This window comes from Electrophorus electricus, chromosome 22, assembly GCF_013358815.1.
Source record: "Electrophorus electricus isolate fEleEle1 chromosome 22, fEleEle1.pri, whole genome shotgun sequence".
In the NCBI taxonomy this organism is placed as follows: domain Eukaryota; kingdom Metazoa; phylum Chordata; class Actinopteri; order Gymnotiformes; family Gymnotidae; genus Electrophorus; species Electrophorus electricus.
Window position 1 is genome coordinate 5577928 of NC_049556.1, and position 15401 is coordinate 5593328.

A 15401-nucleotide genomic window follows, 5' to 3' on the forward strand; every position below is an offset into this window, starting at 1 on the left:
AGGAGGTCCTCACTGAACGGGGAGCAGCTCCCCTTTACATCGCGTTTGTCTTTGAAGTCTCTTTTGTTTTTGAAGGGCCTTTAAGATAAATGCTCAGTGTCATCATTGGGAAACCTCACAACTAGTGCAGTTTTAGCAGGGATGAACCAATCGGCATCAATGGAAAAGGGCCTTGCCTCCAGGAAGAAAGGCAAAGATGGTAATGTCATCATCGCGAGACTCTCACAAACTCCCATGCCCCATCTGTCTTTCTCTCACCATGTTCCTCACAGGCCACCATACTGCACTGTTTCGAATCCTCATTGACTTCCTGAGTATATTGCCCTTTCTCTCTCTTTCTCTCTCTCTCTCTCTCTCTCTCTCTCTCTCTCTCTCTCTCTTACTCACTCTCATTCTCTCTCTCTCTCTCTCTCTCTCTGTCTCTCTCACTCACTCTCTCTCTCTCTCTCTCTCTCTCTCTCTCTCTCTCTCTCTCTCTCTCTCTCTCTCTCTCTCTCTTCCCATATTCCCCTCTCCGTGTCCTTCAGGAGTACTTGGTGTCGGAGATCTCCTTCCACAGGAGCGTCTTCAGGTTGCTGAGCACCAGAGAGTGGTGCACCTCCATCTGCGAGGCCAGGCCGCTCAGCGTAGCGCACGTGCGCAGCTGGCGCTCCAGGTCGTCGCGCAGGTCGCTGGGCGCACCGAACAGCAGGAAGTCGGCCAGCAGGGCGCACGCCTTGGCCAGGTTGGGCCTCACCACCTCCGTGTTGCAGCGGCGCGCCAGCCGGTCGCACGTCGCCGAGCAGTCGCGGCCGAACGTGCAGTCGTCGCTGCCCCGGCACGCGCGTCCGCGCAGGAAGGCCCGCACGGCCGCCTCGGAGGCCATGCCCCCCAGATCGGCCAGTTTGCAGTCGTAGCTGGTGCTGTAGCCCACGGCTCGGGCGCCACCGTCGCACATGTACAGGCTGCCGTAGGCGCCGTGGAAGGCCTCCTCCACGAACTCCAGCAGGCCGATGGCAATGCGCACGCGGTGCGGCCAGGCCGGCGCCAGCCAACGGTTGAGGGCACGCGCCGCGGCCTCGGGCACCATCGGCCGCGCCCACGCCGGCACCTCCAGCGTGAAGAGGGCGGCATGCGCCACTCGCTCCGTCACGTACAGGTGGCCACAGTGGCCCAGTAGGAGCGGTGCATGCTCCTTGTCTTGCAGCGCCAGCAGCAGAACAAACTCGTCGACGTGCAGGAGGGCCCACGCCGCCTTGGCCTCGGCCAGAGACACACGGCCATCCAGGTTCACGTCGGCCAGCGAGACCACACGAGACACCAGCGAGCCCAGAGATGACTGCTCGCCCAGACTGTCCTGCAGGCAGAGAGAATGAGAGAGACGGAAATAGCCGTTAAAAAATGAAACCGATTGAACGGGCATTATGCAACTTTAAACATTCTTGAATTCATTGCAGTATACCATTAAGTACACAACACAAGACTTAGGACACTTGGCTTTGCAGCTGTGTGCTTGTTCAAGTGTCCAGGAATTCTGTTTCTCTAAAACATTAAGGATGCTACTCATGTCCACACTGGACGAGGAAGCAGAGGAACTGGTGAACTGGCTCTTTACTCTCGCCTTCTAATGAGAAGCAAAAACAAAGGAGAATTTGGCAGGGAAATGCTTCTCAAATGATAAGCCATTTCTGAACTATACTGGTTGTTGTCCAGTTAGAGATAATTTGTGGGTGTGCGCGTCTGTGTGTGTGCACTGTTATTTTTAGCTGTCTCTGTTCTCCTACTTCACCACCCTTCTGTTCACAATGATATGCTCTCACTTCTCTCTATTAAACTCCTCAGTGTCTCTCTCTGTGTCTCTCTCTCTCTGTCTCTCTCTGTGTGTTCCATTGTCTCTGTCTCTCTCAAGTCGTGTCAATTTGGCTTTATCGGCATTACTGTAGAAAAGACAATATTGTCAAATCATTGAAAATGTTTACAATTTTAACATCACATAATAATAATAATAATAATAATAATAATAATAGTAATAACATCAAAAAGGTTGTTAAGACATTAAAAAGAAATGATAACTACTTATTATGTAAACATACTTAGCAAAGATGACTGTGTGTGTGTGTGTGTGTGTAGGTGTGATTTAGTTGTGGGAGTTGAGGAATGAGGAGAGAGGAGGTTGTCACTCACTGTGTCTCAGGCAATGACACGTTGCTACATATTTTGCAGTTAGGGTTGATGCGAGCCCTACTCCGAAAAAGGTTTGTACCTTTTCATGTTGGGTCATATTATTGAAATTTGGAATTATGTTTTCTATTTTTAATGTGAATTTCAGATTCAGTCTTTCTGTGTCTTTCCTTTTATAGACTAAGACTGTGCTCGCCAAGGCTGTACTTGGGTATTCTGTATCTCTGACAGTAAGAAAATACTCTGCTGATTCATGCTATCTGTTTATGGTCTGATAACACTCAAATTTGTCTTGAGTTTTAATTTCATGGTCTCAATGTTCTAAATCTTTTTTTTTTTTTTTTTAACTCTGCTTTATAATCTGGTTTAGTTGTAGATATGCTGGTAAAGCAGTTCCGGTGAGGCTAGTCTGTGGTAGTAGATGTTACAGGATTAGTGAGCCTCAGAACCAGCCAACTAAGAGGACTCTTGTTAGGGTTCATTTCTTGGGTCTGTCGTGCCTTAAAAGGCAGTGTTTCTCTGGGACTAGCCTTTAAATGCAGTGTTTCTCTGGGATGAGTCTTTAAATGCAGTGTTTCTCTGGGACTGGTCTGTAAATACAGTGCTTCTCTGGGAGTGGTCTTTAAATTCAGTGTTTCTCAGGGACTGATCTTTAACTGCAGTGTTTCTCCGAGACTGATCTTTAAATGCAGTGTTTCTCTGGGATGTCTTTGAATGCAGTGTTTCTCTGAGACTGCTCTTTAAATGCAGTGTTTCTCAGGGACTGGTCTTTAACTGCAGTGTTTCTCTGAGACTGATCTTTAAATGCAGTGTTTCTCTGGGATGAGTCTTTAAATGCAGTGTTTATCTGGGAGTGGTCTTTAAATGCAGTGTTTCTCTGGGACTGGTCTTTAACTGTAGTCTTTCTCTGGGACTGGTCTTTAACTGTAGTGTTTCTCTGAGACTGATCTTTAAATGCAGTGTTTCTCGGGGACTGGTCTTTAACTAGTGTTTCTCTAAGACTGATCTTTAAATGTAGTGTTTTTCGGGGACTGGTCTTTAACTGCAGTGTTTCTCTGAGACTGATCTTTAAATGCAGTGTTTCTGACTGGTCTTTAAATGCATCCAGAAAAAGTTTTTGGTACGTTTACTGAAAGTGGAACACAGCCTAATTCTGCCCTGCATACATGAGTGGATGTTTTCCTTTGGGCTTTTAGGATCATTCAGCAGAGTTGTGCATGCAGGGCTTGTCCCCTCTAGTGTGGCTATGATGAATGAGTGGACCCCGTACCTCATTTACATACAGTGCAGTGGGCTGTATTACACTATCAAATCATTTGGACCAAATGGAAATGGATATATCAATGTTATACAATTTCCTAATTATTCCATATAGTGCTCTCTGACCTTTTTACCTTTAGTGCATTCATTGCCTTGCTGAAACTCCCTGATGCACTAATGACGCTCATCGTCGGCTCTAAGAAGGTGCTACCTAGAGTGAACTGGTGTCTGTGTTCCTGGCATCTGGGCTTCTTTTAGAGGATCATGATGTTTGTCTTTTCGAGGTTTTCTGCCTCAGTTCTGCCGTCGCGATCGGCCCCTCCTAGCGTCCTGTCTCCACGGTTATACCAGGCCTGTGTCTTGTTCAGCCCTGGTCAGCACATGGCTTTAATCCCCGTGTTTGTTCAACCTTCTGCATTGTCATCATTATCCGTGCAACTTTCATATTTGCTCTGTCTCTGGTAATCGTTGTCCTAGCCGTTGTCGTGGTCTCCTTACATTGTTGTTGGTGCAGACCCCTGATTGTGTAGGTCGCGTCCCTTTATGTCATCGCGTTTTTTGTTCCGTTTTGTCTGCTGTGTTCCCAAACGTGCCGTGTTGGCTCCTTGACCCTGGACCGATATTATGACTCTTAATAAACCTCGTTCCTGTCAGCATCAGCATTCCACCACGTTACGTCCGGCAGTAGTTACGTCCAGCTGCTGTGCAGTGAGCGACAGCAGCACAACGTCATGTGTACAGCGCAAGAATTTCACTTCCTTGTCTTGAAGGCTGATGTAACTCATAGAAGTAACAGTGTTGGGCTGAGACTGCACCCCTCTCTCATGCTTCCTTCCTGAGTGAAGTACTCTTACTCCACATTTGTTTCCAAATACGTTGATTTTAAAAACATCAGACATTATCCCCTACACCATTTTGTAAAGGTTAATAATACTATAGTCCTTTTTGAAATCGGCCAAACAAGTGAAGATTTCTCCATTTTTTGTTTGATGTACATGCTTATTGACTAGGGTGTGTAGGGTATAAATGTGACCTTTAATGATGTAATAGAATGCCGATGCTTGCGGATTAAGATGTTGGATATCGATTTACTCGGGGAAAGACAGTGGCAAAACGTAATCAATGAAAAAGCAATAGTCATAGTCCTTTTAGAGATACAACAAACAAGTAATGTTTTCCAAATCGTGGTCAGGGACGTTTGTGGATCGAAACCAGTGTAACGATAAACAGGCAACATTGAAAAAAGGCAAAACCAAAGAAATAGAATTGAAAGAACAGGCTGGGTAGAACATACCAGAACAAAAACGCTCAGTAAAAATACTAGGAGAGGCAATACTTCACACTGAGGAACTGTCACAGTTCTACGCAAATACTATAAGGTTAATTACACTGAGGCGATATCAGTATTCCGGAGACGCCAATCTCCGGTGGTCTCCAAAGGCATCATGGGAATTGGAGTTCAGCTGGGTAGAGCAGGGCAGTGTGACATGAGCAGTTGTATGGTGATTTGGAAGGAGGCCAATGTGACTCCTACTCAGGACATTGTTGGTTAAGGAAGGTCAGAATTCTTGTATATAAAATGGTGCTAATTACCTTCCCCAAGTTCCACAAGTTGTTTGGGTCCAATTTGTCCCTACTCCTATGAACTGGGGTTATAAGCCCCAGATTCCAGATGTCAGGAAAACAGCCAATTCATCTTGAGCTATTGGTTTATCAGGTGGGATTTGGTAGCCTTTAATTGTATATTGAAAAGTTTGCAATTTTTTTCTTGATCAGATTGAATGTGAATTTAGGTCTTTTTTATGTTTTTAAAATGCCTTTTCCAGATTTCACCACTTTGCACAGGTAAGATTTAGCCCAGTTATGCTGCATCTCCCAAAACTGATTTTGTTTAACAGAATTTCCCATTTCATGCAGAATTTTGTCTGTATGGTTTTGCTTTTGACTTTTGATCAATTATTTATAATGTTTAAAGTTATCACAGTATTGTCTTCTTAAATTTTGGTCTGCTGGGTTATGATACTTTAAATGAGATCATTTTCTTAATTCTTTTCTTGAGGATTTACAGTTGGTGTCAAACAATGTTTTATTATTCGATTTGTTTTTAAAAATTTTTTTTGATGTTGGCTTTCCTCAGTATCATCCATATTTACTGCTTTTTGGTGTACGCTGTTTCTTTAACACCAATGTTTACATTGGTTTTGACATTTTTAAAACCAATCAATAGAATTGAGAGCGTTAATGATTTTATCAGAGCTATCTGGAGCCAATCTGTATGTTATGTGGACTACGAAGATCTTACTGGGCTCCGATAAAGTGTCTTCGGGTTGACTGGACTGTTTGAGGTATGTTTTAATTTGGTTATTTTCTGATATTGGAATTTGCTGCGCAATGCACTGAAGGAGGATGGGTCCATGTCAGTGTTTGCATGGTCAGCTAAGGGCTGAATAATATGTGAACCTCCCTAAAAAGTCCCCTCTGATCCTACTGTTAAGAATGTACAATCCTGAGGATCGAGACATATGCACCAGGGCCTTTCGATCCGTGTTTATAGTATTGCCAAGGTTGTCTCTGTTTTGGAGGATTGGTAAGAAGTACAGAGGTCTTTGCCCTTTGACAGAGGGCAAACTCCTGACTGTTGCCCTGTGGGTTGAGGTAGTCAAGTTCAGTTCCTGTTCATGCATTGAAATGTCCAAATTTCCCTGGGCCTCGAAATGGCTAATCTCTGTGTGGAAGCTGCTGAAAGTGATCCTAATGGAATTCTCTCTCCCTCTCTCTCTCTCTCTCTCTCTCTCTCTCTCTCTCTCTCTCTCTCTCGCTCTCTCTGGAGGGTCGGCAGTAAAGCTGCACTCTCTTTGAAAGGCTCACCGTCTTTCAGTGACTTTGCTAAAGTCAGCTTTTCCACAGCTCAGTGACGCTGAAGCCCCTTTGCATACACCTCCTGCTGTGCAGAGGGCATCATATGCAAATTCAGTATCACATCGAGATCTGCATATTTGCATTAATGAGGAGTCATGTCAAACCAAACGAACGTGTCCTGAAGCACCACAGCACTGCAGAGCTCCGGATTTCCAGCTCATTGGTCCATTTTGAGGTGAAACAGTAATAAAGTAGTGATGTAGCCCTCCATAAGCAGAGATTCTGGGGTATACGCCCGACCCACAGCATACTCCCAAGGTCAGCCCACCAATCACATGGTCAAACCCAGCCCACCAATCACATGGTCAAACCCAGCCCACCAACCAAAGGGACAAACCCAGCCCACCAATCACATGGTCAAACCCAGCCCACCAACCAAATGGACAAACCCAGCCCATCAACCACATGGACAAACACAGCCCACCAATCACTGGTCAAACTCAGCACAATTTAGTGCTTTAAATACAAGATACTTGTATATGAATGACTGGCTAATTAGCTGATGCATGTAAGACTGAGAATCACAAGTACTAAAAGAACTGTGTTGAGTTGCATTTGAAGACCCCATAAGCAGTCTGTTCAAAGCAGTGCCCCTGGTTCACTATGCTGTCCTAGTGACTTCCCCAAAAACATGCTGCCTAACTGGAATTCTGGAATCGGATTTCTGGAATTGGAATGTTATTGTGGAGTGTGTGGAAAGCGAGGCCGGATTGCAGAGGATGGACAGACCTTGAGGAACGAGTGCAGCATCTCTCTGAACTCGTCCATGGAGGTACCACGGGCAGGCTTGTCGTAGAGGCCGACGGGCCGCGTCAGCCCAGGACCTGGGGGTCCGTCCCCTCCGACAGCCTCGTCTAGGGCACACTTTACCACCACTGCCTTCTCCTTCCACACTGCACTGTACACCTGCAGCGCACACACACACACACACACACACACACACACACACATACAAACACACTCTTACGTAGGTGTTGCCAAGTAGGCGTGAGAGTTTTTGGGTGGCTTTCACCTGGCATGCGGAGCTTTTAGCTGCATGAAACCAGCTGAGCAGTTCTGCGCTCTGCAGGACTTGCAGTGGAAATGGGAACCAATCTACCAGGAAATGACTGCAGTTACTACCCAAATGCTGAGCATTTGTGCGAATTCTGCAGAAGTACATGCCATTTCCTACTGCCAGGTCCACTAGTGATGTGTGCAGGCTTTCCATGTGTTTTTGTTTACCTGGTGAGTTTGTGTTTACCTGGTGTGTGGGCGATGTTGAGAGACAGCGCTGTAGAGTCAGAGTTTTTTCCTCGCACAGAGACTTGCACACAGAGCCAGAGATGATGCCCCTTTGGTAGTGCTCACACTGTCACATACACACACACACACACAACAAATGTTAGAGCGGTGTCCTGATGCCATGAAACATGTATATGTTCATGGCTGTTTTCATGTATATCCCTAAAGGTAGGTGTGTGTGTGTGTGTGTGTGTGTGTGTGTGTGTGTGTGTGTGTGTGTGTGTGTGTGTGTGTGTGTGTACGTGTGCATTTGTGCATGTGTGTATCTGTGTGAGTGGGTAGATGTATGTGTGTGTGCGTGTGTGTGCATGTGTATGCATGTGTGTGTCTGTGTGTGTCTGTGTGTGTGTGTGAGTGTGTGTGTGCATATCTGTGTGGGTGGGTGTCATGCTTACATGTGAACAATGTTTTTAACTGTCGTGCTTATGTTACGAAAACAGGAAGCTGAGCTGCTCCATGCAGCACTGAGCTGTTGGTATGGCAACAGGATCATTGTTATGTCATTAAATTGAATGGGGGGGCGGGGGGTTCACTGGAATGCTCCATTGAACCAAAAAGTATTCTTCATTCATTCACAAGACTCTTATTCATACACACAAACACAACCATTAGGACGTCTTGTTGAGGCTATAAATGGTTATCTGACCTGGTACCCCTTTCTTGTCTGTAGTTAACACTGCCATACAAACCAGAAGAAGCACCAGGAGAAGTGAGAGTTCTTTGGAGAGTTGTCAGTGGAGAAGCTGTAACTTCAAATTGGCTTCATTCCACCATGACTCCACATGCACACCTCAGTTTGTGCACTTTCATCCCTCACTGTGTCCGAAGGATAAACTGTAAGCTTGTACTGCTCTCATACTCTATCTTCTCCACCTCCCCCTCTCTCTTTCTATCTCTCCCTTCCCCTGCCTCTCTCTCTCTCTCTCTCTCTCCCTAAGCACACTGTGTCCATCGATTTTGTCATTAGTTCCTAATGAGTGTCATTATCTCCTGCCTGCAGTTACAATAGAGAGTCTTTATGGTGTATTACAGAAGGCACATCCACACCATGTGTTTTTTGCTTGACAAAGAAGATCTGTTTGTGATGAGAATGTGGCTTTCCACAGTTTTACACATTTAAATGTACCACCAATATTTTTTACCAGCAAACAATGAACAGGAAGTTGTTATTCCATTTAATGACCACAGTAACAAATGAAAACAATACATTTGTCTAGAGTTCAGCCTGCTGGGCTTGTAGAGGTGCATGATGGGAATTGCACTGTAATTTACAAGGACGATATCTTTATGTGATATGCATAGTGGGAGTGTGCAGAATGCTAGGTCCCAGCAAACAGGGCCTTCTGTAGCAGTGCATGTTGGGAGCTGTAGTCCGCTAACTTACAATGAGCACGGTGCAGACGTGGCCCCTGCAGAGCTCAGAGTAGGACGAGTACTGCATGTAGATGACCCAGCTGGACACCAGCACACCCAGCCATGTCACCACCAGGTACTTCACCTTCACTGCAGGTAAACGGGACTGGACAGGGAACAGGATAAAGAAGACAAAGAGAGATGGAGATGCACACGCATGCAAGGAGAGAACACAAGACGCCCTGACATCCTGCCGCAAACAGAGCCAGTCGAAAATATCTCACACACAAACCCTAAAGCTAAAATAAAGGTATTTTTTTCAGAATGAGACGTGTCAGCGGTGATATTCATGACACAAGCCACCTAACCATACTGTGTGTGTGTGTGTGTGTGTGTGTGTGTGTGTGTGTGTGTGTGTGTGTGTGTGTGTGAGTGAGTGTGTGAGTTGTGTGAGTGTGTGTGTGAGTGTGTGTGTGTGTGTGTGTGAGTGAGTGTGTGAGTGAGTGTGAGTGAGTGTGTGTGTGTGTGTGAGTGTGTGAGTGTGTGTGTGTGAGTGTGTTTGTGTGTGAGTGCGTGTGAGTGTGTGTGCGTGTGTGTGTGTGTGTGTGTGTGTGCGCCACTGCAGATGCTCCTCGGCTGCGTCAGTAAAGTCGGTCTTCTCGTCAGCCTGACCCACTATAGGTGGACAACAAAGTACAACATATACAGATGTATACATCCCTCTACAAAGCTTCCAAAGACTCAAAACTAGGGTTGAAAATAAAGTGAACATAGTTGTTCATATTTAGGGCAGATAGGTACTTGTACCAGTACCAGTACGGATCAGAGCTGGAAGAGCTCATTCAGGAGCAAAAGACTTTTGCATATGTAGTTCGCTTTCTTCATAACACTGTGTTTTTCTCGAGTCCTACACTGAAGAGCTGCACAGGGCAGAAATAGCTGATGTGCAAGAAACCAGGAGGTGCCAACTTTGACAACTAGAGTGTGTGTGTGTGTGTGTGTGTGTGTGTGTGTGTGTGTGTGTGTGTGTGTGTGTGTGTGTGCCCCTGTGGAGCCTCACACACAATCAGCATATCTGATTACTGTCTACAGAAAACTGATTCCAGATATCAAAATACACTTGGTAAGTGTGAGGTATGTGTGTGTGTGTGTGTGTGTGTGTGTGTGTGTGTGTGTGTGTGTGTGTGTGTGTTTAGATACGTGATTGGATAAGCCTGTAATTTAGGTGACATTTACCCTGCAACATTTTACATTTTGTAAGCACTTTCATGATTAGTAAAAAAAAGTGTGCAGTGATTGCATGGTTTTGAATGCGTGAATTTCACATGTAAATTGTTGCAAATTGATTCGTTCTTCATCAAAATGTAACGTAGCAGGTAAAATGTGACAGAAAACGAATTAGGAACACAGCGTCAATACATTGATTTTATTGTAAGTAGGCTAACATTTATACAATATTGGTATTGCAACCTTTACTTGTACTTTAGGGTCCAGGCTGTGAGGAATATATGCTACATGTCTACATGTCTTGCTAAAATGTTGGGCAATACGGAGATAGCGTTTCACGTTTTGTACATCCTATGTTAACAATGAGCATTAGTGTCTCGTTTCCCACAAGCTGTCGTCAGATAACGTTGACATAAAATTCCATACGAGTGCCCAATACCTTCTCTGTAACACTACACAGTATATATACGTATCATCGACTTCACACCTGCAGCCAAAAACACGTCGCGTAATTCCGTTTCGAAACCGATGCAACGGTATTAATAGTCACCGAGCAATAATCACTGTCTTCTAACACAAGCAAGAGGATACGGATGTCTGGCTACGATGTAACTCTGCCTACCTGCAAGCCCTTGGACAGCGGGCAAAGCAGCACAAGATGCATCAGCCTCCGTAAATTCCGCGGCATCTTCGCTCGGGGGCGGTTAGTGGGGAATCACGGCTCCGGTTCGCTGCTCACATGCTCTCACCGCCCCGTACACGGCGTCCCCGGTAAACCGGACCACTGTAGCATCCCCCCTCGCGTTAAGACCGGCCTGACTGACTGGTGTGAGCGCTGGAGGCACCGGAGGGGGTGGGATGAGGTGTTTTGACAGGGAGGTCCGCTCAGCACCCGTTTACATCCATTAGAGCAAGCCGCTCATGCGGGCATATTTCGTAATCTAATGTCGCACCGTCGCACCATCCGCTGAATCGGCGAAACGAGGCGGTTCGTGAGCGCGCAAGTAAAAAAACGCGATCGTTACCGTGCAGCTTGTCGTCGGAAAGCGCGAGCTCAAGGCAAACAAGCCATGCTTGGTTGCAAGGCGCCGATCGTGCAGGGATCTGCACTACAAATCCGCTCTTGTAAGACCTTTGCTATACCGGATGGATTTTTAGCCCAAATACCAGTCATGTTCCATTACTGAGAAATACGTGTCTCCCTCGTGAGCCTCATGTCTTAACGAAAACCGTTAGTGGAACCGTTTTCTCTAGCGCGCTACGATTCTACTGTTTTAAAGGGGTGGCGAGAGCAGGCAAACTCGCCAGTGTATTTTAGACCGCCGACAGAAACAAAAAAATCCTCACCACCCTTAAAGAGAATATCTAGAGATTGCTGAAGGACTAAATCCTTTTAGAGTAAACGATATTATGCATGGACAAAGGCAGAAAAAAGACATACCAGACAGACAGAGAGAGAGAGAGAGAGAGAGAGAGAGAGAGATCTGATGAAGATACACTGACCTTATGAACAGCTGCTCAGAGCTGTAACGTTTTAACATCCCACTGGAACAATCTATCATCAGAACTATAATTAGGTCTGTTCATATTTCTTATTTCTCATAATTATACATTTCCCACCCTCTTGGTTTAAAATATTGCTCAGAAACCTTTAAAAATGTATCGGAAATATTTATTATCCATACTCCAGTTCTTGAGTAGTGGGTTTCTGATCTAAGGACTGCAGTGTCAGTGGTCCACCATCCCAGTGACATCTAGTCAGTGGTGCCGAGGGTTGCACAGCAACACCAGGCAACAGTCTGTAAATGAGCCCCTATAAAAGGCACTAATAAGATATGTGTTTCTAATGAAGCAGTCAGTGAGCATAGCTACAATGTGTATGTGTTTCTAATTAAATTAGTGAGTTGGATGTCAGAAATGTCAGTGAGGTTGTTCGAGTATTACTCAGATTTTTGTCCCGTTCAATCTATATGAATGAAAGAGTTTCCGCTGGCAAGATGTATGTCCTTAGAAGAGCTCTAAAACTGAAATGGAATTTAATCAGTAAAACTTGTTGAGTTGAGGTGTAAATGTTGTTAAAGTATCTGTATGTGTCCAATTCAAACTTAAAAAATAAATACAAATGTGTTTTCATAAATTAAAGTGAATTCATTATTGCAGGTTACACCAAAAGCTTATCGCTAGCCTATTTTCAGATCACAATACTGGCTGGACAAGATCTGTTTGTAGGATCGGCTCTACCATTTAGAGAATGTTCCATATACTATTTTATCATTCAATATATAATTTTCCTTTATTTACTTGTTTGGTTCACAGAAGTAGGTTGTCTTCAGCTCCACAGTGACACTAATTCTAGAAGTCATTACAGAATCCAATATGGCTGGAACAAAAGGAAATATTGTTGCAATCTGACATTTAATCAGCAGATGGCAGTAGAGGTTTATAATAAATAATCGGGCCTGACGCGCTGTAAAAGAGGACTATAGCCCTCTGCTCTGGTGAATGTATCATGGAGTCTTGATAATTAGCTGAGTAGGATCTGATGAGCTCATAACTATTACATTTAGCTAAATCTTAAACTGTGACGTGGCCCAACCCAGATGGAATTGCCTATCCCCAAATTATCAGTTTTTCGGTAACACTAACAGACTAAGATGACAGACATCTGATTCGACCTATCAGTGATGTTACTAACATTGCGTGTATAATACATTTTTAAAAGTTCACCAGTACCAAAAGTCTGACAAATTTTGTTCACTGTGGGCAGGGGAAACACCAGTTGGATCTGTTTGCACTACAGGTGTTATTACACTGTCATTGGGAATTCACTTCTAACTTTCATTTTGTAATGTAGAATTTACGTTAACCTGTGTCCAGAAATTTGATGCATTTTAATATCACTGAGCAGAAGGATCAACCTTAAGGCTGGATAGCTCCCTTTGTGTAGAGTTCAGTTCCAACACTAATTTAATACATTTACATTTACATTTACATTGTGCTTTGGTTTATCTCGTTATTATCTGGGTGGTTAAGATGAAATTCTTCAACTCCTGACTTCCAGCAATCCGACTACATGTCCGCTGGATCCAATTCCTTCTCTGTTCCAGACAATCGCAAGAAATCTGCTTCCTTTCATCTGTCATCATCAACAACTCCTTAGCTTCTGGATATGTGCCTACTGCATTCAAAACCACCAGGCTGGTACCAACCCTCAAGAAGGCCACACTTCACAGCTCCAGCGTTACCAACTACAAACCGGTATCACTTCTCTCTTCCCTCTTAAAAGCCCTTGAATGAGCAGTTTTATAATCAATTGTCTCTTTTTCTTACCCAGAACCAGCTGCATGATCCCAATCAGTCTGGCTACAAACCGGCACATTCTACAGAAACGGCCCTCATAGCGGTGACTGAGAAACTTCATGCCGCTAAAGCTGCCAGTCATCTGTTTTGATTCTTCTAGACCTTTCAGCAGCCTTTGACACAGTGAACCACAACATTCTTCTCTCTGTTCTTTCCAGGCTTGGTGTGACTGGCTCTGCTTGGAGATGGTTTCAGTCCTATCTGGATGGACAGTCCTATCAAGTGACATGGAGAGGATCCACATCCAAACCGTGTAGACTCTCCACTGGTGTTCCACAAGGCTCAGTATTAGGCCCCCTTCTCTTCTCTTTGTATACTCCTTCTCTTGGTGATGTAATATCTTCTCATGGTTTCTCCTACCACTGCTATGCCAATGACACCCAATTATTTATTTCTTTTCCACCCTCTGACATGCAGGTCTCCAGATGTATCTCGGCATGCTTAACTGACATCGCATCATGGATGACAGCCCACCACTTGAAGCTCAAGCCCAGTAAAACCGAGCTTCTGTTCATCCCAGGTACTCCCAACTCTTACCATGACCCCAGTTTCCTTTGAGAACTCCCTGGTATCACCATCTGAAGCTGCTCGTAGCCTGGGCGTAACTTTGGACAACCAGTTTTCGTTCTCAACTCATGTTTCTAATCTAACCCGATCTTGCAGATTCCTCCTTTCTACCATATGAAGGATTCAACCCTTTCTTTCGCAGGAAGCTACCCAGGTGCTTGTGCAGTCTCTTGTGATCTCAAAGCTAGACTACTTGTTGGTCTTCCTCTAAGAGCCATCAAACCTCTACAACTTGTCCAGAATACAGCAGCATGACTGGTCTTCAAAGTTCCAAAGTTCACATGTTACTCCACCGCTGCACTCCCTTCACTGGCTCCCTGTAGCTGCATGCATCAGATTTAAAACCTTGATGCTTGCCTACAAAAGCCAAAAATGGACCAGCCCCTTCATACATGAGGTCAGTGGTCAAAGCCCGATCTGTACCTCGAGTACTTTGAACCTCAAGTACGACTCGGCTTGAAATACCTTGCTTCAGGTCTCATGGACGACAAACATCGAGACCATTTTCTGTCCTGGTTCCAAGGTGGTGGAATGAACTCCCACTTGCTGTCCAGACAGCAGAGTTCCTTACAGTCTTCAAACGCAGACTGAAGACCCGTCTATTTGCAGAATTGACTGACTAAATTAGTACTTATTGTTGGGTATCATTTATGTTGTTTAACAAACTCTAGCACTTATTGTTTATAGCATTTATCATTGTTTAAGATAGACCTGATGTATTTTGCACTTCTAGGTATCAGCATTCATCCCTGTATTCTACAGTATTCTAATTCATTGGTATGTTTGATTCTAACCTACTGTACTGTACTAGGATATAGTCTATGAGTAAATGACAAAGCACTTTTGTAAATCGGATAAGAGCGTCTGCTAAATGCCGTAAATGTAAACGTAATACATCTTTGATATTCAGACTTTAAATAGCTGTATCAGATTAGCTGGGTTGATCTTACTTATGTTAAACAATAAATAAGAAGATTCATCTCTTGTGTGCATCATTTTGTGCTCTTTTGGATGATATGACCACAGTCATGCGATCAGGTGCAATGCTGTCCCTGACACATGGCAGGCGCTTTGTGCCAGTGGTCAAAAATCGTTGCTATTCTGGTGTCAGGGTAAAAAGTCAGCTGAATGTACATTATTCTGCATTGCATTACTACTGATGATTTTCCATTTTTATCTTGTGGTTTTCATTTCCAAAGGCCAATAAAACTTGATGCATTCTGGAGCTTTTTAGCATGTGTGTGGGTGGGTGTGAGAGAGAGAGCATGAGA

The 15401-nt window shown here is 44.5% G+C and overlaps 1 protein-coding gene across 1 annotated transcript; it reads right to left on the bottom strand.

Annotated features, from left to right (window-relative positions):
• Positions 1-434: 434 nt before the first annotated feature.
• dipk1b (divergent protein kinase domain 1B) lies at positions 435-11674 on the bottom strand. Its single transcript, XM_035521551.1, has 5 exons — positions 10826-11674; positions 9008-9142; positions 7583-7690; positions 7069-7245; positions 435-1336 (listed from the first exon to the last, which is right to left on the bottom strand). The coding sequence occupies exons 1-5, from the start codon at positions 10889-10891 to the stop codon at positions 524-526; spliced, it is 1299 nt and encodes a 432-aa protein (XP_035377444.1). The 5' UTR covers positions 10892-11674; the 3' UTR covers positions 435-523.
• Positions 11675-15401: the final 3727 nt, after the last annotated feature.

Bases quoted from the DNA above. Each gene is read 5' to 3' on its own strand.
- dipk1b (XM_035521551.1), bottom strand. From the start codon at position 10,891: ATGCCGCGGAATTTACGGAGGCTGATGCATCTTGTGCTGCTTTGCCCG. The intron at 9,143-10,825 runs GTAGGCAGAGTT...TTCCCTGTCCAG, and splicing joins CGCTGTCCAAGGGCTTGCAG to TCCCGTTTACCTGCAGTGAA. The intron at 7,246-7,582 runs GTAAACACAAAC...TGTGCGCTGCAG, and splicing joins CAACATCGCCCACACACCAG to GTGTACAGTGCAGTGTGGAA.